This window comes from Staurois parvus, unplaced genomic scaffold (genome assembly GCF_062004578.1).
Source record: "Staurois parvus isolate SC_StPar_1 unplaced genomic scaffold, SC_StPar_1.0 ptg000044l, whole genome shotgun sequence".
In the NCBI taxonomy this organism is placed as follows: Eukaryota; Metazoa; Chordata; class Amphibia; order Anura; family Ranidae; genus Staurois; species Staurois parvus.
The window spans coordinates 2297262-2321567 of NW_028317840.1; the positions used below are offsets into that span (position 1 = coordinate 2297262).

The following is a 24306-nucleotide window of genomic DNA, read 5'->3' on the forward strand; positions in this document are numbered from 1 at the left end:
AGAATCTCTAGGGATTCAAGCAGTGTCCCAGCTTACAGACCTGTTATGTGCAGGCTCCATGGGCTATCAACAGGCTCCATTGGCTGAGACATTTTCGCTCACCTCATTCAGCTCACTTTCCTATCTTCAAACTTCTGGTGCCTGCTCTATCTTGTTTACCAACAAGTAGTATCCCCCCTCATATCCTAATTTCCCAGTCTTCATTGTCAGGATATAAACCTTGAATGGGAGCCATGATGCTGATCATGGGCTCTCTTTGATACAAGAAAATGGTGTGTGTGGAATATTTTTCTTTTATTGTAAAATGTTATCAATAGGTCAGAATTCATCAAATTTTTAATATATACATTATTTATAAATTCCTAATGTGATCCTAAACATATCAGGGATTTGGGGGGAGGTTGATGAATGTTTACACCCTAAATACGAATGTAACATGTTTAGAAAGGTGAAGTTATACTTTAACTTATCATCATATGTGGGACCTCTGACCCCCCATCATGGGTATCCTTACGTCCACCAGGTCTCATGAATTCTTGCCCTTCATGTCCTTTACCCATCCAGTGTTGAACCCCTGGTCAACCCCTTCACCAGCCAACAGCCCCAGGTGGATTTCCAGCTCCATTATCTCAAATGCCAGTTTCAATTAAACTCTTAAACACAATGGGCCCAAGTCACAGAAATCTCACTCAGTTTCAATCCATTTGCCTACAATATACACTGCTCGAAAAAAAATGAAAGGAAGACTTTTTAATCAGAGTTTAGCACCAAGTCAATTAAACTCCTGGGATATTGATCTGGTTAGTTAAGTAACAGAGGGGGTTGTTAATCAGTTTCAGCTGCTTTGGTGTTATTTAAATTAACAACAGGTGCACTAAATGGGCAACAATGAGACAACCCTCAAAACAGAAATGGTTTTACAGGTGGAGGCCAAAGACATTTTTTCCCTACACATCTTTTCTGACTGTTTTTCACTAGTTTTGCATTTGACTAGGGTCAGTGTCACTACTGGTAGCATTAGGCGATACCTGGAACCTACAGAGGTTGCACAGGCAGTCCAACTCCTCCAGGATGGCACATCAATACATGCCATTGCCAGAAGGTTTGCTGTGTCTTTCAGCACAGTCTCAAGAGCATGGAGGAGATTCCAGGAGACAGGCAGTTACTCTAGGACAGGGCCGTAGAAGGTCCTTAGCCCATCAGCAGGACGGTATATGCTCCTTTGTGCAAGGAGGAACAGGATGAGAACTGCCAGAGCCCTATAAAATTACCTCCAGCAGGCTACTGGTGTGAATGTCTCTAACCAAACATTCAGAAACAGACTTCATGAGGGTGGCCTGAGGGCCCAACGTCCTTTAGTGGGCCCTGTGCTCATGGCCCGGCACCATAGAGCTCAATTGGCATTTGCCATTGAACACCGGATTTGGCAGGTCTGCCACTGGTGCCCTGTGCTTTTCACAGATGAGAGCAAGTTCCCTCTAAGCACATGTGACAGACGTGAAAGGGTCTGGAGAAGCCGTGGAGAATGTTATGCTCCCTGTAACATTGTTCATCATGACCAATTTGGTAGTGGGTCAGTGATGGCCTGGGGAGACATATCCATGGAGGGACGCACAGACCTCTACAGACTAGACAATAGCACCCTGACTTCCATTAGGTATCAGGATGAAATCCTTAGACCCATTGTCAGACCCTACACTGATGCTGTGGTTCCTGGATCCCTCCTGATGCACGACAATGCCCGGCCTCATGTGGCGAGAGTTTGCAGGCGGTTCCTGGAGGATAAAGGAATTGATACCATTGAATGGCCATAGAACACCTCTGGAATATCATGTTTTGGTCCATCTGACACCACCAGGTTGCACCTCAGATTGTCCAGGAGCTCAGTGATGCCCTGGTCCAGATCTGGGAGGAAATACCCCAGGACACAATCTATCATATCATTAGGAGCATACCCCAATGTTGTCAGGCATGCATACAAGCACATGGGGGCCATACAATCTACTGAATACCATTTGGAGTTGCTGCAATGAAATTTCAGCAAAAAGGACTAGCCTGCTGCATCATTTTTTCACTTTGATTTTTGGGGTGCCTTTGAATTCAGTCATCTGTAGGTTGATAATTTTCATTTCAACCAAACGATGGAGCATCCTTACGTTCCTAACACATTACCCAGTCCATATCAATATAGATATCCAGGATGATATTTTTCCCCAGTGAGATCTGATGTGTTCCTTACATTTTTTTGAGCAGTACATATTTCTAAAAAGGTAAAAAATCATCAGTGTTAAACACTCAAGAATTATTCCATAGTAGAGCAAATGAAACAATAAAAAACAGAATTGTTACATCAAAAACAAATACAAATAAGTCCTTCAACCGTCCATAAAGTGCCAGAAAAGTCTTTTGTCTCTTCTCAATAAAGATCCAATACCAAAGTGATTGTGTAGGGCCTACTTTCTTCAGAATATCACTCACTGGACCCAATTACCACTCACTTTCATGACTGGTAATGATGATAAGATTTCACCTCAGTTATTTGGATACAACCTGCAACTCCTTTCTCCAACTCTCAAGACATTAAAAACATGTTGCAAAAAAGAGAAACGCAGCCAGGTAGTATCTCAAATTAAATCCTTTTGCGAAAATCACTTACATTTAAATGGCATCAGGCTCAGTCTATAGCGGTTTCACCATCTTCAGAGTAGTAGGGATAGCTGCTACATATGACTAGTCTAGAGGTGGTGAGACCGATATAGACTGAGCTTGACAACATTGTTATGTGCTGCGCTGTTATTATGGTTTTAAACGTGTGTTTTTTTAATAAATGGATAAATAATGAGACATTACACTAATGGGGGTGTTTCTCTTTTTTCCTACCTGTTTTTAATGGCTTGAGAGTTGGAGAAAGGAGTTGGAGGTTGTGTCTATATTCCTGAGGTGGAATCTTATCATTACATGTGCTATTGCTAGTCATGAGAGTGAGTGGCAATTGGGTCAGGTGAGTGATATTCTGAAGGAAGTAGGACCTAATAACAATTTTCTTTTTTATTGTTTCATTTGCACTACTGTGGAATATTACTGGGTGTTTAACGCTGATTATTTTTCACCTTTTTCGATATATACACTAGCTTGATTATTAAGTAGCAGCACTGAGTATTGTTATTCACATTGGCTTTAGTTTATTTGTTTTCAGGGTGAATTTATATTAAATGTTAGAAATTTGATGGCCCTGTCCTAACCTCTTATTGGGATACAATTTTTCAAATTTACTCACACCTAATTGGTACCCCCTTCTACTCTTCTCCTGAAATTGCCTTGCTTTCTATTTTGCCAGGCTTGCTACCTACACATCATAGGGGATCCTTTTATTTCTTCTCCTAGCAGATAGAGTGTTGATTTCCAGATACTGGAGGTCAATGGTGCCTTAAGGCAATGTGAAGCTGAGGTTAACCATCTATTGTGACTAAAAGAGTACACAGCCCAAGTGTATGATAGATACTTGAAATTCATTGAACTCTAGAGCATCAGGTTATCATTTGAATTTACTCTGTTCTTATAGACACAGACATTGCATTTACAGTAGATAGTGCTCACCTCTGTCAACCTCATTACCTATACTACAAGCCCTGACCTCCTCTAGTGCGGCCTACAGGTTTTCAGATGTCCTATGTAGACCTTTTATAATCCACCGAAAAATGAAGGTGAAACTATCCTCAGTCCTGGTGGATGTCTACAAACAGATACAAGAACTCAGGAAGCATATCAGGGACCTGGAGAAAAGTAGATGAAGTTGTGGAAACTTTGGAGGTTGACAGAAAATTGTCGAAGAATAGAGAACCTGGAAACTAAAACTGTTTCAGTGTTTTGCTTTCAGTTTAGTCTCAGCAATTCTTTTTCAGATTGACCAGAATATTTTATTAAAACAATACCAAGTTTTAGCAGTGAGGAAATAGTTTTTCACTTATAAAAAATGGACACCTATGCTAATCTTGAAGAGAACTATATCTGGTCAGGGAACTTCACTCTAGATCTCCGATCCAGTAGATTGGAATTTATTTTCAATTTATTCTTTGAAAAAAACAATTGCATCTACATGTGCCTAAAAGAGGGTTTGCAAGTTTTGAAACCTGCAAGGTCCCAGTGCATTCTTTTCTTCCACAAAAGCCTAAACCAGAGACCTACAAACATTCTACTGCATATGGAGCAACATCCTTAATGAGAGCATTTCACTTTCCAAGGATCAAGAGAGTACCCATGTCACATGGATTTCACAGGGGCACCTCAACTCATCTACAGTAATTGGATCATTCACAATAAGTTCTCCTTATGCATCAGTCCCATTAATTAACTCATAAATAACAATATTTATATATGACAGACATTTGACTCCATAGGTTTCCTTATGAGTGTGACTTCTAGCAATGAAATCATTACCTAGACTGAAGTTTCACTTAAGTGATATTAAACCCTCAATTTTTTTTTACACAATTTGAGCTACTCACTCAGTATATCTTTTTTTCCCTTATGTTAAACATTGCCTTTCCTCCAGTTTTATCCTGCCCTGACATCACTAGCCCCACTTTCCAATGTCAAGGTGGCTCGGTTTCCTTACAGGGTCCTGCTTCTACTCCCAGGGAAGTGTTTGACAGCAGTCCCTATGCAGCTCTGTCACATCTACATATTTTTTTTCAATTTTTATTTGTATTTAACAAAGTACTTTATGTCAGTGCAAGCAAAGAACTCAGATCAGCAACATTTTCTGAATGACAGGGTATGCATATGCGCTGACACTGGGCATGAATTCTCAATGAATTGAATTTGGTGAATGGTATATACATTATTAGTGCGTACTCCCCTACAGGAAAATTAGGCACAGGAAGTCAAACGATACAGGGAAATAATGGCAAAAAAGTGACTTTTCATGAAGTGTTTAGAAAAAAATCTTTTTTTTTTTTACTGTGCTAAGCTAATGAAAATTGACATGTTGGTACTAAAACAATAGAGACTATAATACCATTTTCATCCTGTCTTGATGTATACAGCTAGCCTTGGGATTTCACTGATACTTTTCAGGCCTTGTCGCTTTACTGCAGTGGTAAAGGTCCTGCAAATTCTTCATTTCAACATCACTATGTATTTTAAACCCTTACTTACTATGCTCTAAGCTGTTTGCATTCATGTACTTATTGTGGAACTAAATAAGGATGTCCTCTATTCCATTTGTACTGATGATTGAACCACTGGCAGAAATGAATATATGGTGAGAATGTTTTCAAATTATATGCTTTATACTCACAAATCCTCAGTTGGGAGGATATGCCAGTCAAGTGGGACGGTATGCCAGTTATACTGTAGTCACACAATCAGTCATAGTGTTGTAGTGTTGAGAGAAAAACTGCTGAAAAAAGCTCTGAGCAAATCACATGAACAAAAAGTGAAAGCGTTTGAGATTCTCAGTTTTAGAAAGTGATGTTTTTGACAATAGTGTGCTTACCCTTTCATGTTAAATTTGACTGAGCTCTAAACTCTTCTACATTTTCATGTGTTTACATAATTTTCAGTTTCTAACTTTAAGGGGATCTCAGAAATCTGCATTTTTAAAGAAACATCCAGTGTATTGTAGGGATTTGCTGCCCTCTACTGCCTGTAATTAAAAGTGGCTGTGCTTCTTACTGTCATTAATATTTATGTAAACCCCTTCCCTGCTGGCTGGGTCAGAAACCCCAGATTGGAGGACTTCAATATCTTTATAAAGTGCAGTTTCCAGGAAGTAGACAGAGAGACCTGTGCCACATGTACTATCAATGGAGTTGCTATTGTATCTTCACCCAGACTAGAAGAGACTGTTATGCAAGTATTCCTACAGTATATTAGTTTAACTGCAGCTGCTGAGTGTATATTACATCCTTGTGACAGACAGAGTATCTCTGCCCTGTCTTTGTTATTATTCCACTTGCACAATACTTGATAGTCTGTGCTACTGTACGTATGTAGTGATCTCCTCAATATATATTAGTAAGTGAAACTGTTTATTGCAATAGAGTTTATATACTGCTCTTGTTATTTTAGAAACCACTAGGGATGGACTAAAGTGTAGGGTAGATAGGCTGGTCCTAAATTCCAGTGCAACACTACAGTTCATGACTCCAAGAAGCTCCATATGTTGGCCATTCTAATCCAAAGCCTCAGACATTAATATGGATCCCCCTCTTTTGGTTTCTGTAACAGCCTCCACTCTAACAATAAGGCTTTCCACAATATTTTGCAGTGTATCTGTGGGAATGTGTGTCAGCTCAGCAAAAACAGCATTTGTGAAGTCAGGTAATGATGTTAGAAAAGACGACTTGGCCCTCAAATCATGTTCCAAATCCTCCCAGAGGTGTTCATTTGGGTTGAGGTCAGGACTTTCTGCAGGACTCTAATTTTTTCACTTTAATCCAATCCATTGGGACAGAACAAGGTAATGCTGGACATAGAAAAGGGCATTTTCAAAACTGTTGACACAAGGTTGGAGGTGCACAGTTGTCTAAAATGTATATGTATTCTTTAGCATTAACAGTACCCTTCATTGAAACACCTAAACTCAATAATTTGGAGGGGTGTCCATGTACTTTTATAGATGAGTGTGAAGAAAGGTGTCCACAAACATTTGTCTGTTTGTCTCATATATATATATATATATATATATATATGGTTCTTTTTCCTAGGTTTACAATATTGGGCCTTCTATATTTTTTGTCATAATCCAGAATTTTCCATCTACACATCATGAAATACTATTATGCACTGGGGTACCTCATATCTGCTAGGACCCCAGCAATGACACTAAGAGATTAAAACAATCTGCATGTTTTTTAGAACCTCAATAGCACATTATTACAAATTGTGAAATCTCCCTGTTTATCAAAATGTATAAGCCTAGTTCACATTATGCATAACAGGACCTTGTGTTCCAGCTGGTGATTTTATTGGAGTAAATCTCACGTGGAAACACATGCCGCACATAGGCAATCCCCCTATATGCGATTGTCACTCCAAAGTAGGTCAAAGACCAAATTTTGTGCACTTGCCTTTTGCCGCGATTCTCCTACATTTTGTCGCTTGGCAATCACACTGTATTTTGGGGTGCCATTCAAGATGAATGGCACCCAAACATGTGTTGCGAGTTTTGTAGTGCTTTGGAAACGTGGGCAGAATAGTGATGATTCTGCCCATGATTCCAAATCACCCATATGTGAACGGGGGGCTGTTAATCAAATTTTATTGAAGATTATTATTGCAATGACACTAAAAGACATTTCTCAAAACGTAAAATACCTTTATGTTCCCCACATTTTTTTCTTCTTTAGTTGTCAATTTTAGGTTGTGTATAACTTTCATCTGTTAAAACAATCCATGTTACACTAACAACTTCTAATAGTATTCTCCCATTTGCAAAGGTTTTTCCATAAATATATTACTTTCAGTAAACTCTTTCATGGCCTAAATTAATTACTAAATTACTTGACAAACGCCTTGTAATATGCCTGCTCTCAATTTATCCATTGTTTTATACTGTATACTTCTTTATGTCTTCTTTAATGAAAACTATTAGACAATGTAATTTTTTGGTTTTTTGCTAACTAGCTCATAAGTGTGCTGGGAGATTTTTTGTGTATTTATCCTTGTAATATATTGTTGACCTAGACGAGTTTTCTGCTCAACAAAATTGGAGTTCACATTTAATAAATAAAATTAAGCTAACAATAAATGCATAAGCTGTTTAGCTTGGGTGTTGGATTGGGGTTTACCAGGGAACCAATAAAAAGATATTTTAGCATATTTAATATCAAGAAAATGAAGGCTTAGAGGCTTAGATCTTGCAACAGCTGAACCACAGTTAGACTGTACATACCTGTTTACCCAACTGATCCTTTTTCACCAGTCCTGTTGCAGCAGCAATGTTTCCAGCACCCTCTACTGTTTTCTGTGCTACTGCAGTCACTCCTGTAACTACTGCTCCACCCACATGAGAAACTTGTTCTTTGGTTTTCTCAGCCACTGGTAATAATAGAAAATTAAAGTTCAAGCATTTTGACCTTGAAATGTAGAATATGAAATATACTATCACCACAGTACTAAGTTTAATCAGTAAGGCAAAGTGAAAAGGGCAGCAACCAATAACAATTTGATTAATGTGGCCATCATTACTCTGGGTCAAATATACGATGCAAAGGCAAAGCACCTTTAACCTATGAACAACCTAAACCTTATAAATTCCATTCTATTAAAATTAATTTTTACTTTGGCGATGTAATAAATGTTATAATGATATTATTTTTTACAGTTTGCAAGGACTGATACAGCATGAATCATATGGTTTCTGAGGAAGAGGTTATGAGACTAGCATAATCTATACAGTTGCTCTTTGTCTATTTTCTATTGATAAAAGGTGGTTTAATGTTAGCTGCAGAATGTACCATGGAGTGCAATACTTTTTGACTCAAAATCCCAGGAAATAATTACAAGATGATGTCAGCTATCCTGGAAAATAGCTCAAGCTGTCATGGATAGCAACTCTATAATTATTTTCACTATAGTATATTAGTAAATTACAAGTCTTATGCCATACTGTTGACAAAAGTCATGCCTGTCTGGGGGTAAGATGCAAAGTGCAATATAATATGCATCTCGCTTTTAATCAAGGAAAGTCCACTAATAAGGATATTTACATTGGCACATGACATTACAAGCAATTCTTTTTGTCCATAAAATGACCAAATCAAAATGTCTTCATTGTGGATTATATAATGGGGCACAATATGTATTCTAGGGTGATATTATTATTTAAATAAAGCAATAAAAACTGCTTTGGTTTATTAGTTAAATCATTGCCACCATTTTGTTATTGTCATGCATGTTATCGTCAAGAGGAACATAGAAACAGAAGTTTTTTTCTGTACCTGTTGTAACTCCATGTACAACACCTTCTTTTGTCTTGGAACCTGAGGGAAACAAAAGCAACACATGTCAGTGAAGAATAACAAATATTCTGATTTAGCTGTTATAATGTCAAATAAAGTTGATGACCCAGTATACAAATATTGGCATGAGACATTACAATACCACTCAGATTTCACTAAAGGAATGCTTCATGAATTGGGACAACTATAACTTAAATGCGACTTATGCACTCTTAATTTTTCCACATTAAGTCCTTTTAATTGCAAATCTGGATATTTAGCTAATTAAATATCTGAAATATATATTGTTGACCTGCCTTAGATGCCAAAGGATTTGTAATTATATTAATCTCTTGCCCCAGGCACATCGGGCAAAGAATATAAAGTCATTGCCACCATTTTCCTTTACTGTAGAACAACTTGGTTAAAAACCCATTCCAAGTTAGCGGACTGGACAATAAAGGAACATCACCAAGCAGATGATGTAATCACTCTGTCACTCTGTTCTTTTCTGCCACCAACAAGACCCCAGGCCCCACATCCTGATCGGATCCTAGTAATAGCCAAGCCTTTCCACCCACTGTGCAGGTAAGTACACCACATTAGAGTTAAAACACAAAAATGGATATGTTTCAGCTGTATAGAAAATCACAGGCAATGATTTAAAAATATATAATATTTACATAAGGGTATGTTTGTTTTATCGACATGGATATCAGCTTTAAATTGTTAAAGAGCATCCGCTGGCAGGAACTGGCCCTTAAATGAATAAAATGATACAAAAGACTATTGTAATTAATGCTAGGTCTGTTTCCTATCCTTTGTTCCCTGACAAAGGTGACTATAACCTAAAGACACATGAACACATGTGCTGAAATCTTGTATCCTTTAGGAAAATGTATCCTTTACTGTGCTCTTGCTTCTCAGCATGACGTCTGGAATTCTGTATTAGTTCTCAATATCACACTTCACATCTCATTTTATGACTCATTTGTCATCCTCACTTTTTATACGGATTCAGATTAACAAGTACAAGTGTTGTCCATCTGTGGTGCTAGAATTTTGCTCTGCTGAAGCCCTATTTTCTGGCAGGCTTACATTTCAAAAGAAAACTTGATTTTAGAACATCAATCTCATTAGCAATGCAAAGACATATTTTTGTCATCTTAATGCATATAATTAACTCCAACAGCCTCTAATGGTGTAGCTTAGGAAATATTTTACTATTGATAGAATAGCTAAAGGGTATCAGTATTTTACATTATATAAAGAAATGAAAACAGAGACGAATTTCTAATATCTGTTGGCAGGAACAATTGAGTACTGTCCGTGATACTTTTTTTATTTGCACTAACATACAATTTAGAGGACAAGCTTTCGGGGAATGTCCCCTTCTTCAGGTCTAAGCAGTACTAAAACAAAGATTTAGCCGAATGTTGGAAGAGATGTAGGGGATGGGAGAAAAAAAAAAACAGAGATAAGATACAGCAAAAGCAAAGTCTGGGGGGGGGAGACAACACTCCCCCTCCCCCCCCAGACTTTGCTTTTGCTGTATCTTATCTCTTTTTTTTTTTTCTCCCATCCCCTACATCTCTTACAACATTCTGCTATAAATCTTTGTTTCAGTACTGCTTAGACCTGAAGAAGGGGACATTCCCCGAAAGCTTGTCCTCTAAATTGTATGTTAGTGCAAATAAAAAAAGTATCATGGACAGTACTCAATTGTTTCTGTTGCAAATGCACTAATACGGCTACAATCACCTCAAGTAATATCTGTTGCAAATATGTAAAACTAATCACATAACTTTTTGAAAATAAATGGTATTTGATTTAGCTTTATGTGTGCATACAATCTGATTGTAAAAAAGCTATATATATTCTATGACCCAAAGCTGTAGTTCACATCAACATTTAATTTAGTACAGCTCCAACTTTAGACTAAATAGTACCTTTGGCATATGAAGCACATAAGCCTTAAAGCTGAACTTCAGGTATTATCATTACTGCCTATTGACATTGGTCCAGCTTGGATCAATGTCAGTATGCACATCTCATACTTGTGGGGGCCACTGAGGAACCTGGAAATTGCTGTAGTAGTTGCCATGATGACTACAGTGATAGCCACAATTTTCTGGGTTCTTCTGGGTTCTGTGCCAAGTGGCTTCCCCTCTGCACAATGACTAAAGAATTTTGCTTGCTCAACACTTTCACCATTCACAGAACTTCTTATGTTTTTTAATGAATAGGAGTCATTCTCTAATCGGACAGCGTAGAGATTGTGACATCACCACCTCTTCTCTGCAACCCATCCAATCAGAAAATGCTTTGTACTCATTGAAAAAGAAATACAAAGCATTCGGTGAATGAGGACAGCGTTGAGCGAGAAAACTCCTATGGTTACTCTGGAGAGAAAAAACTGTCCGGTACAGGACCCAGCAGACCTCAGCTATCACTGCTGTAGCACTGACTATAACAGTGAATGTCAGCTCTCCCAACAGCGCCTTAGGTATGAGATGTGCATACTTACATTGGCTCAAGCTGGACCAATGTATACATGCAATAAATATAATTGGAGTTCAGCTGTGAGGATGTGACAATGTGAGAATACTTATTTGGGAACTAATTTACTTGCCAAAGGAATTGCAGATTTTTTTGTTCAGTCCTGAGAATTACACAGCCTCCTCATACAGCCAAGTGGATAACACTTTCTCAGTTAGTGAAGGACCAGTGACAAACTAATGAGGTTAATGCACAATCCCAACGCACACTTTCCTGCAAGAAATGGCTGTATGCATAGGTGGGTGCTGCAGCGACCATCAGCTGGAACTGAGCAGAGTCAACGTAAAGAAATGTCACCAGCATACCAAGGATCTCCAATGCGGATCCGAAAAGGCTTTAATGAAGGTTTACATAGTTACAGCAAGGAAACGTTTTGGAGTCTCGCAGGATTCCTTCATCATGCATGTGCCCTATGTAAACTAATGAGGTAATCCCACTGCACATTCTGCTCGCACCGTCAGTCAGCATGTAGCATTCCAGATTGACTGCACCTCCTTCTTTACTTATATGAATGCAAACTTAGGTAATCACAGTAGTAAATGTAAAAAACAAAAACAGAAAAAATATTTATTAACTCACAACCCAAAATAAAAAATCTTTTTTCTTTGTGCCTTGCTTTTTAGACCTGTTCTTGGAGTTATCTGCAATGATTCGAAAGCTGGCATTGGCTAGACCAGCCTTTCTCAATCAGGGTGCCTTGAGGTTTCTTCAGGGGTGCCTAAGTAAAATGTCTAAAAATTGCCCAAAACTTGTATACAAGCCAGCGGGTGGAACAAGTCTGCCTTCTAGTTACACAAAGCCACAGGTTTGCATTGTGCACCATTACGACCTTCTAGCCACCGGCTTCCTGACATCCAATGACATCGTCAGTTGATAAGGAGGATGTCAGCTGCCTGCACACCATCCTAGTTTGACCCTCTCCTGCCTCTCTCTGTCAGTGCTGGGGTCACATTAGCTCAGTGAGGGAGAAGAGAAACAATGGAATACTAGTCAGTACCAATGTGCAAAAATGTATTGGCTTTGGAAGAGTAAATCACCTCTATAACATTGGGTGTCCTACATGTATGGATGTGGATGTGTTATATAAAACTATTAGAATAGTTTTTCACATTTTAATGGGGTGCCCTTTTAAAATTATGGAGAGTCTTGAGGCACCCCATTTTAGAATGACTGTCCATCATTTTAAAGGGTGCCTTGGGACTGTCCATAATTGTAAAGGGTGCCTTGACTGAAAAAAACTTGAGAAACACTGGGCTAGACTGCATCAGCTCTAATTTCGTAGGTATGGTTGAATTTATATAATTTTTTTAGTCAGTTTTTGAAAAGATCTGGCTGATCAACTTGTTCTTCTGTTACCTAGTTTGTGTTTTTGTGAACAAGTTAGCAGATATAGGGGTTGATTTACTAAAGATAAATGCAGTTTCTCTAGAGCTTAGTAAATGAGCAGAATCTCTGCTAACTTCCATTATCCAATCAGGTACAAGCACAAATTCTGTTTTTGTTATTTTCCTTGCACATGATTGGGTATTCTTTGCAAAGTGGAGCTTTACTTCATTTACTAAGTTCTGGAGCAACTGCACTTGCAAAATGTGCAGTCTATTTGCATTTAGCAAATCAACCCCATAGTGTGAGTGTTTACGTACTCCCAACTGTAATATTTAATTGTAAACATTGGATGCTTACGTTTTAGTTATTAACTGTATTACAGTAATGATTGTATAGGAGCTGTGTCTATATTGCCACTCATATCATTTGATTTTTGCAGCTCAAGCACCATAAAGGTTATGGCTACCTTTTTATGTATTTCTTTCATTTTACAAGGAGATTAAATAAAACACTACATTAATATATCCTGATTTTTGATGAGTGACCAGAATGAAGAGAGGTATATGGCATTTTTACTGTATTTCAAAAACCAAAGCTGATAGGGATAAAACTGTGCCAGGTTTGGAATCAGTGGTTCAAATGTAGCCAGGAACAGGTGTTACATTTAAGGCACCAAAATGTGTGTTGGCATGTAAATTTATAAATATTTATTAACATTTTGTATTAAATACACAGTTGCATTCATTTGATGCTTGTTTTTATATCCGCTTAGAGTTTACCATTAGTTTGTGTGCAGGTCATAAATATGCTAGCTGCTATGGATTTATGCATTTGTTGCACTGTATTGGCATCAGTATTAGCTTATTTAAGTATTAAAGCTATTTGCAAGCAAAATCATAGCCTACAAAAATGTGTTCAGGCCACTGTACATTTTGGTATTAAAATGCTGCTTTAATAAAATGTGGCCTGTTGCAGTATTACAACATTTCTGGCAAAATGCCAGAGTTTCCAGATTGCTACTCTTGGCAGCTTTGCAGGCTATTTCAACTTCTGCTAAGCCCCCCAACCTGCTGAGTTTGAAAGGGTGTACTGAGCTACAATTTTATGTTCATGGTTTGTTGTTAATCACTGATGAGAATATTGCATACAGCATTTTGACCATGCTGTACCATTGGGGGCATTAATAGTGTGGGAAAAATGTATTGCCTTGAGTTTCTGTCCTGCAATTAAACAGAACAATGCATTTTTTAAAAGAAACTTTAAAAGTATACAGCCCCAAATTCACTTTACTCCAGCACAGTTGATTACTCACTGCATTTTGCTGGCCAGCAGAGGAGATTATGTTCAGATAAGACTACCCTTTAGAACACGGGTGTCAAACTGTCAGCCCTCCGGTTGTTGCCAAACTACAAGTCCAATGAGGCATTGAAGGATTGACAGTTACAAGCATAACTCTCAAAGGCAGAGGCATGATGGGACTTATAGTTTCGCAACAGCTAGAGGGCCGCCAGTTTGACACCCCTGTTTTAGAAAGTCAACATCATCCTGCTCCTCCAGAGTGATGTCCCAATGCCATAGAAGTAGCATGAGGCCAGCTTTCCTAAATTCAGCCTCACGTGCATACACACAGATAGCAATTTACACCCCTCTTAACCTCTTCCCATTCGGCCCATGTCGATAAACAGCCAGACAGGAGCGCTGCCGATGTGGGTGGAAGTTTCTAAATGCCCCCCGCATCCATTGCCGACACAGATCTCTGTAAGGGACCTCTGCGTGAGGGCCCAATTCATGTGATCACTGATTGGCCAATCAGTGATCACATGAATAGCAGTAAACAAGATGGCACTTCCTGACATCATTATTTACTACTTATGAAATCTGTAAATGATCACAGAGGTTACATGGTACAAGGCTATTCACAACAGCCTTGTACTATGTGACAAGCTGTGACCAATCACGGCTCGCACAGTATTTCTCAATTGCTGCAGGAATGCAGCCAGAGAGAAGGAGAAAATATTGCTTTTACAGCCTCTATGGGTGTAAAAGCAATCAGTGTAAAAAAAGAAAAAATAATCTTCATCACCCCCCACAAGTAGTGCTAGGGTGACAGTATGCTAAAAAAATATATAAAAAAAAAAAAAAAATGTAAAACAAAAATTTGAAAAATTATAATTTTGGTTATAACCTAAGTTGGGTTATTATTTTTTTTACTAAAAAGATAGATGAATACAATTTGGCCAAGATTTATGAAGAAAGATTATTTATTTGCAAAATGTTATAAGAAAAACACGTTTTTCAAAATCTTTGGACTTTTTCATTTATATAGAAATAAAATAAAAATCCCAGTGGTGAATAAACACCACCAAAATAAAGTTTTATCTGTCTCAAAAAAATGCTAAAAAATTCATATGGGTACAGTGTTGCATGACCGCGCAATTGTCATTCAAAGTGTGATAGCACTAAAAGCTGAAAATCGGCCTGGACAGGTAGGGGGTGAAAGTATCCGGACTTGAAGTGGTTAAGCAAAGAGAGCAGATCAGGATTGCACTAGAGTGCTATGTACTCTAAACGTTTGTAAAGAGATGATTATTTTGTTTAAAGAGAAACCCCTCCCATTCACAGTTCCAACACAATAAGAATTTGCCATTCTTGTAATGTTTATAAAACTGTTTTTTTATATCATTTGATAAAAAAGCCCGTATTCTCCCACTTTATACAGCAAATTTCACATACAAGTAACAGTACACGCAGCCACTACCCTGACACTACATATTTGCCTTTTAAGTCTATGGCACTAAGACATTATTTGTGTACAGAGCTAAAGCAGCCCCTGTGGGGCAGTACCATTTCTGTATTGCATAATCATTACTATTGGCTGAATAATGCAATGAAGTTGTTAAAGTCAAAGGGAAGAGTGTGCTCAGTTCACAGTTAATGTTTTATAATATTAACTCTAGTTCATTAAATGTATAGTTTTATTTCAGCCATTCCAGTAAATGTTAAGTTATGTGCATTTGGAAGGCAACTGCAAGGATTGCCTGTCATTACCAAGTTCTACAAATATCTAGTCACTGCAATATTTAGTAGTGAATATACTGTAAAAGAATTGTCCATATTCCTATCGCGATCTGAACAACCAATAACTGGTAGCAATAGATCCTCTACAGCCTTTCCCTTATGATTCTTGAATCTGCCACACCACTAGCAAAAACTGGGTAGCATATAGACAGTACTGAAGATGTGCAACCTAGGCAGTACTAATAATGATACAAATCAATATCATTGACCCATTTAATCCCAGACCATGCCAAGTACCAGTATTAAAGCATGTGCTCATTAACCTATGAGCATCATGGATAGGAGGTTCTGATCTAATCATCGCATGTTCACTTGATAGCCCTGATAAAGTATTATACAGACCAAGGATAGTGCATAAGTCATATGAATTCTTTATAGTCTAAAATGTCTGTCTGGAATCCATCTTGAAGGAAAATTATATCATCCTCTAAGTTAAAAAAAATCTTTCGGTGTAGGATGTCAACCTTTTGTAAGCCTCTAACATTTCCTGTGCGGTATGCTACAGGTCATGCTACCTTTCTGGAAATTTTCAAAGTGCACAATCTCCCAAAATACACAGCTTGAAAAATTGACAGGTGTGCTAATATTCAGTGACAGGGATATGTCACTTGTAATTTTATATTATATATATATATATATACACACACACATACAGTGTATATATACACTGCTCAAAAAAATTGATGTGCTATCCTGGAGGAGTTGGACTGCCTGTGCAACCTCTGTAGGTTCCAGGTACCACCTCATGCTACCAGTAGTGACACTGACCCTAGCCAAATGCAAAACTAGTGAAAACCAGTCAGTAATGATGAGTAGGGAAAAAAATGTCAGTGGCCTCCACCTGTAAAACCATTCCTGTTTTGGGGATCATCTCATTGTTGCTCATCTAGTGCACCTGTTGATAATTTCATTAACACCAAAGCAGCTGAAACTGATTAACAACCCTCTGTGGTACTTAACTGACCAGATCAATATCCCAGGAGTTTAATTGAGTTGATGCTATACTCTGATTAAAAAGTGTTTCTTTAATTGTTTTTAGCGGTATATATATATATATATATATATATATTTTTTTTTTTCATATTGTTGCAGCTAGATCACACTTTTTGAAATGGTGTTTTATATATATATATATATATATATATATATATATATATATATATATATATATATATATATATATCTGTGTATTCACACACGCAGAGTATATTTATATATTTTTGGGCAGAATGGTAAGTATGGAAACTATGGACTTACTGCAAGTGCATGGCAAAATATTGTATTGTCTCAAGCTTGATCCCAACAGGTTTATTATGAGCTTCTGTATCTCTGTGCAGGCTAGCATCCATTTGCCCGATGATATCAGTAATTAAAATCCAAGTTATCTTTCTGAAATGTGGAAAAATATCCACATTTGATTACATACATTTGTCAAAAATCCAAACTTCTTTCATACTATGTAAAAAGAATACAAATGCAAATTCGTAGATCTCACAATTCTTGAGGGAAATCAAAATCTGTGCTCATTGTAACAGCTGACAGTTTATTTATTAGTTTGTACCTACCCACGTAAAGGACGCCCTCTTTTGTCTTTCCTGCTGCTTCCGCCACACCCTGCTTGGTTTTTTCTGCAGCTGCCACAACTCCTTCTTTAGCTTTAGAGAGACCTTTCATGAAGACATCCATGGCTAACAACAGTGTTTCAGAAGTGCTATAAAATATGTCATTCATGAAATCATCAGTAATTCTGTCTTTAGCAGCACAAACAAAGAGCGTTATCTACAGTATAGTAAAACCTGAATCCATCCATAAGAACAATTGCAGTCTAATAATTTCCTGATATTTTACACTCACACCTAAAGCCCTATAACAAGCACTTCTGACACTTACTGCCCTTTTATACTCCACCAACTGTAGCACAGTAGCAGTCATTAAATCTTACAAATATAATTAAAGTGAATTTACACCATCTTTATCTTTTTACAGCTAAGCTATATAACGGTACAGCTATGCCTCATTTTGTATTAATATATTGATCTTTTTTATGAGCAACAAGGCTCAATAACACAAAACAGATATAATTAAAAGTTCTATCATACATATGTACACACACGTGTATATACATACGTATCTACAGAGAGAGAGAGATGGGGAGAGAGAGAGAGAGAGAGAGAGAGAGAGAGAGAGAGAGAGAGAGAGAGAGAGAGAGAGAGAGAGAGAGAGAGAGAGAGAGAGAGAGTGGGGGGAGAGAGAGAGAGAGAGAGAGAGAGAGAGAGAGAGAGAGAGAGATCGATAGATAGCTAGATAGATAGATAGATAGATAGATAGATAGATAGATAGATAGATAGATAGATAGATAGATAGATAGATCATCTCCCATTGTGAATAGCACAGAAGAACAGAAGATGCAGGTGATATGTTTTAGGATTTAAGGTGAGACAGTAATTATTTAATCATAACAATGAGCAACAATGACTATATAAAAATAATCCTCATTTATATCCTTAATCACCCCAGGAAAATATTTATCATGCAATTATACTTACACGAGCCTTTGGTTGAAGAGTTTCCAGTAGGGATGACACCTGCTTATCCGTAGCCAGTGAAATACAAGAAAATCAGTTCATGTCACTTAAATTAATCTTGCACAACCATAAGACCTGATTGAATGTAGACTAATTAAATTAGTAGGAGGCAGCTGGTATAAATTTTAAAATGCTATGGTATATAAAATTAAAAGAGAAAATGACAGAGAGGAAAATGGTACAGAGATCACTTTTACTGTAAAGGAGTAGCTCCTTCGTTTGACTAGTCCTCTCTTCATCCCCAACACCCTCTCCTTCTCCCTCCTCCTCTTCCTTTCTACATGCCTGATTTGTCAGTGTGAAAACTGAAAAATTGCAGGCAACCTCCCCAAGCTGGACCACTTGTAAGCTCGCTGCTCCCCTAGCAAACAATACGAGCCATTATCAGCAGGATTCCTTTAGATTAAGGACTTCATGTCACATCAGAAAATGATTGCTTGGATCTCGCTAATTAGCCATACAGATGCTGAAAAGCAGCAAGCACATCTGTCCAGAAATGGGAGCTAAAAAAGCAGTGAATATATCAACCACAGAAAATGCAAATAAACAGCTTACTCAAATAGGCAGCTGGGTAGACACGCTGTGCTAAATTATTCATTGCTAAATATCTGTGATTGCAAAATAAATATTTCTAACCACATAACCACAGTCACTTAAGTGTTAACAGCTAGGCATCAGGTACATTCAGTTTTATTTATGACTGACAATATTACGAACAGAACAGGAACACAAATGTGTAAACATGCTGCTTTAAAATAGCAATATTTTTTTTTTCATTCAAGCAATGTCCAATGGTCTACAATTAAATCCTTTAAAATGTAACATTTTAATTTTTGAATTTGGAAATGATAGACTACTGTCTCTTACTTTTAGTACCAACAAAGGACCAGTAATCTTAAAAAAAAAAAAATAACAAAGTATTACAATTGTGGTCATCAATAAGATACAAGGGTCTATTTATTAATATTTTGAACCAACTTTCATCCAAGAAAAAAATCTATCAAAAAATTAGTGCATATTGGGTCAAAACGGGAATATGTATCTGGAATCTTGGTGCCCATTTGTGTATTACTTTCAGGTGTGTTGTAATCCAGCGCGAAAACTCCTGCATTGCAAAGGCACTTGGTGCACACAAAGTGGATACATATATTTTGTGGTTCAGCATTAATCTCCAAATCTAAACCTTAAACTAAGCTAATCCCTAAACCTAAATGAAATCCCTGGCTAAACACTTAAACCCAATGTTTGGCCTTAACCTAAGCAATCAACTGGTCCCTTAACCCAACGATAAACCTATAAAACCTCAACCTTGCATTTAAACTATTTTTTTTTTTTTTCCTTAAAATGTATTTTAGGCTTTTATTTTTCTCAACAAAGCTGGAATTACATTTTACAAGATAGTAAACTCTAATTGGATAACAATTTAATTGCTGGATAGGAAACTCAATTTGCTAAAGCACTGCAAATCATGAAAAATTGCCTTCTTTTGAAAAGAAAAAAAAAACTTTAATCATTTTTTGCACTTTTTCTCATTTTTTTTCAGTTCTGCAGATGTCCACTAGCCTCTTTTCAGCTATTTCCTGTCTACATGTGCATACTTTTTTCCAAAAAAAGTTTTATTTTGAAATAAGAAAGGCATAACAAGTCATATACGGATACGGAGCACAGTCCGCGCATAAACATCTGTCTTAATCTCCCGTAGCGCAGACGGGTCATAAGTTGTTTATTTGAAGTGTGAATTACCCTGATACAAAAGATCACATTATAGTAGTTGAGTAAACTAAACCAAAAAAGAGTACTGATTATAATAGGTAGTCTAGAGAATTATAGTGGATGCTGCTCTAATGCGTAGGGATTATTCAAATAATGGGACCATGAAGCGTAGTACAATATATCATTTGAAGACGTGCAGTTCTTCTGTGTCCGTAGCCGGGAAATGTAGGGTTCTTATTGTGAAAGACAATCATACCTATATGTGAAAGGGCACCCTGTCCCTCATAAAAGATATAGTTATTTGTAGAGGAAAAAGGTGTGAAGGAAAGAAGAAAAGGAAAAGAAGAGAGAAAGGCGCATCAGGTGAAAGGAAGTGTGAAGAGTACCATCATAGGAGTAAGGGGATAAAAAAAAAAAGGGGGGGTGGAGGGGGTCAAATAATAAATAGTGGCTGTTAACTAATCATATCATGGAGCATTATTTATGGTGACGTAGATTATACCTTTTTGTAAGATATAGTCCGGGTAGACTCAGTCTATGGAGCAATTCTAGAGGTGAGAGCTCTAAAGGTTTTTGTGTTCTTGAATCTCGTCTCATTCATTCATAGAAAAACGATAAATACTGGTGGTTTGAAAGTGTTTCCAACATGCCCAAGTCTTCCTGAATCTCTCGGGGTGTTCTTTTGCCACTGAAATCAGCTCCTCCATCTCCGCAATCCTGATGACCCTAAGAAACCACTCTCGTACAGTGGGAACCTGTTTTGACCGCCAGTGCACAGGGATACATTGTTTTGCCGCATTTATCATGTGCAAGGCAAGAGACTTACGATAAGTCCGAAAAGGAAGTGAGGAGTGGTGGAGTAAAAATTGTGCAGGGGTGAAGTCTAGATTGTATGTGGTTACTTGTGAAACTAAGTCTCGCACTTTATTCCAAAAGGGCTGCAGCAGCGGACAGTCCCACCATATATGTAGGAGTGTACCCTTTGCCTGTTGACATCTCCAACATAAATCCGAAACGTCCGGGTCAAATTTATGAAGCAAGGATGGAACTCTGTACCATCTAGAGTATAATTTATAGTTGTTTTCTTGTGTCGAGACACACATGGAACCTGTATGCATATGGTCATAGATGTGATCCCAATCTTCCGGTGACAATGACAGTTGTAGATCAAGCGACCAAGCCTCACAGGCCTTTTGAGGTTGAGACGTATTGGCGGTATCCAGATAGGAATAGAGCTTGGATATAACATGTCTCTGGGGGAAGTCCGTAAAGCAAAGTTTCTCATACGGAGTAAGTGGCCTTGAGTAATCTTGTAGATGTGGGGAGCTTCGTATAAAGTGATGAAGTTGTCTGAACATCCATGGTGTAAAGTTCAGGGATGGCCATGTCTTCATAATGTCCTCTCTAGATAAGAACTTCTTATTTTTAAAGAGTTGATGTACTGTCAGATTAGCTGGACAAGTATCTCCGGCTAGGAAGGCCCGGGACATACCCGGCAGAAACTCTGGATTCATTTTGATCGGAGTTAAAGGACCCGGAGAGGAAGAGAGTTCTTTTTTCTGGAACAACTGATGGCAACAGCTTAAGGTAGGACCTATAAGAGGGTGTTCCCGAAACTCCGAAGGAATGTGAGAGTTTTCCAGCCAAGGGGAAGGGGCAAGTGGTATTGTCGAGAAATCTGCCTCCAAACCAACCCAGACCTTACGATTGTGGGTTGTGGTCCAATCTACTACCCTCACTAGGTGACAAGCCCTGTAGTATCGGGCAATATCAGGTAATCCAATATCTCCACCCTTCTTGGGCATGGTGAGTTGGGCAAAGCTAATTCTTGGGCGTTTATTATACCAAAGAAAGGAGGTACAGAGTGTTTTATAGGATGCGAAGAAAGAAGTTGGTAGTTTAATCGGTATTGTCTGCAGTAGATACAATATTCTAGGAAGTACGTTCATCTTGAGAATGGCTGCTCTACCAAACCAAGAGAACCAGGGTTTATTCCAAGTCTGAAGGTCTGTGGAGATATTACGCAAGAGGGGTAAGAAGTTTTTATCGTAAAGTTCCGTTAGGTGAGTTGGTAGTTGGATACCCAGATACGTGATCGCCTCAGACTGCCAAGTAAAAGGAAAATTCAATTTTGCTTGTCTAAACACATCTTGGGTCAAGGAGACATTAAGGGCTTGGGATTTAGAGAAGTTGATTTTGAAGTTAGCCAGATACTGGAACAACTTGAATTCTTGCAGCAGATTAGGTAAAGTGATATGTGGGTCTGTTAGGAAAAGTAGTATGTCATCAGCAAAGGCTGCTATTTTATGAATTTTGCCATTTATCAGAATCCCCTTGATGTTATCATTCTGTTTGATGCAATTCAACAAAGGTTCCAGAGTCAGAATAAATAGGAGAGGGGATAAAGGACATCCCTGTCTAGTCCCATTGCCTATCGAAAAGGAATCCGAAAGGAGACCATTAACTCGCACTTTAGCTGTGGGAGTGGTATATAGAGACATGATAAATGCCAGGAAACGCGGAGGCAATCCAAGTCCAATCAGAACTGCCTCCATGTAGTCCCACGCCAGTCTGTCAAATGCCTTTTCTGCATCTAGAGATAGAAAGAAGCCAGATTGTTGCTTTTGAGTTAACCAATGATGAATATTTATGGCCCTTATTGTATTGTCTCTAGCTTCTCTCCCTGGTACAAAGCCCACCTGGTCTGTTGATATGATGGGATCTATGATGCGTAATAGACGATTGGCCAGGATTTTGGCAAAGATCTTTAGATCAACGTTTAATAGAGAGATCGGACGGTAGTTCGCTGGAGAGGTTTGGTCTTTATTCTCTTTTGGTATGACCGTAATATGGGCCTCAGAGAGATGGCGCATGGATTGCCCTGGTGTATCTAAAGTGTTGAAGGCCCGTAGAAATGGCTGTGCTAAGATGTCACTGAAAGACTTATAGTACGAAGTGATAAACCCATCAGGGCCTGGACTTTTACCAGGTTTCAGTTGTGCAATGGCTTGTTGTAGTTCCGTCAGGGTCAAGGCGCCATCTAAATCTTGCGCTTGTGTTCTAGAAATAGAGTTTGGAAGGTATCGGGTCAGGAAGGTCTGGATAATAGTCTCACGAGGCCTAGTGTCTCCTGTCGGTTTAGATGGTACGGGTAAATTGTAGAGAGAGGAATAGTATTGCTCAAATTCAGCTGCAATATTCGTTGATGTTTTCAGTAAGCGACCCTGCTTGGAAGTGAGCTGATAGATTTGCTGAGCTGCCCTTCTAGATTGCAAGGCCCTGGCTAGAAATTTGCCACTCTTATTTCCATGTTCATAGAAAAGTTTCTGTTGTAGAGTAAAATTACGTTTGTTTTTTTTTTCAACGACATCTTGGAGTTGTTTTCGTGCCTGATCTAGTTCTGTTGCAGATTCCAAGGCTCTAGAGCGTTTATGCGTGCATTCAAGTGCACGGACTTTTTGCATTAAGGCAGTAAAAGATGTTTGAGCTAGGCGTTTTCGTGAAGCGGATATGGACATTAGAAGGCCACGCATTACACATTTGTGCGCCTCCCACTGTACGAGAGGGGTCGTATCTGGAGATGTGTTTTCTTTAAAGTAGTTGGTCAAAGAATCACGGATCTGGAGGGTGACGGATGAGTCTGTAAGAAGAAAGGGGTCCAATCTCCATGTTTTGGATGCGGCTGGTGTATCCGGGAATTGTAAAGTCATCATAATTGGGTGATGGTCAGATAAAATCATTGGCTCGATCGAGGCCGATTTCAATATATGTAAGTCCTTTTGCGAGAGAAAAAAATAGTCGATTCTGGAATGGCGTTTGTGTGGTGCGGAATAAAAGGTGTAGTCTTTGTCCGTAGGGTGAAGGGTGCGCCAGGTATCATGAAGGAGAAGGTCATGAAGTTCAAGTTTAATCTGTTTGAGTGCTTTGAAAGGTTTAGAGGAAAAACCAGTTGAAGTGTCCTCCAACGGGTTCAAAGCTACATTAAAATCACCTCCCAGAATCAAAATACCTGATTGAAACATAGCAAGTAATTTAGAGATTTTACGAAAAAAGCATACTTGTGCGGTATTGGGACTGTAGATGTTGGCAAAAGTAAGTGG

The 24306-nt window shown here is 38.3% G+C and overlaps 1 protein-coding gene across 2 annotated transcripts in view; it reads right to left on the bottom strand.

Annotated features, from left to right (window-relative positions):
• SNCA (synuclein alpha) overlaps nt 1-18748 on the bottom strand; it is a 104294-nt gene extending 85546 nt beyond the window's left edge. Inside the window, exons 1-4 of one of the 2 annotated variants that reach the window (XM_089663769.1) lie at nt 18455-18748; nt 17474-17619; nt 8946-8987; nt 7898-8043 (exon numbers count right to left, since the gene is read on the bottom strand). In XM_089663769.1, coding sequence (XP_089519895.1) covers nt 7898-8043; nt 8946-8987; nt 17474-17594 — 309 coding nt within the window. In that variant the 5' untranslated portion in view covers nt 17595-17619; nt 18455-18748. The remainder of the gene's footprint in view (nt 1-7897; nt 8044-8945; nt 8988-17473; nt 17620-18454) is intronic. The other variant, XM_089663774.1, reaches the window with a different exon arrangement.
• Between the last annotated feature and the right edge of the window lie 5558 nt (nt 18749-24306).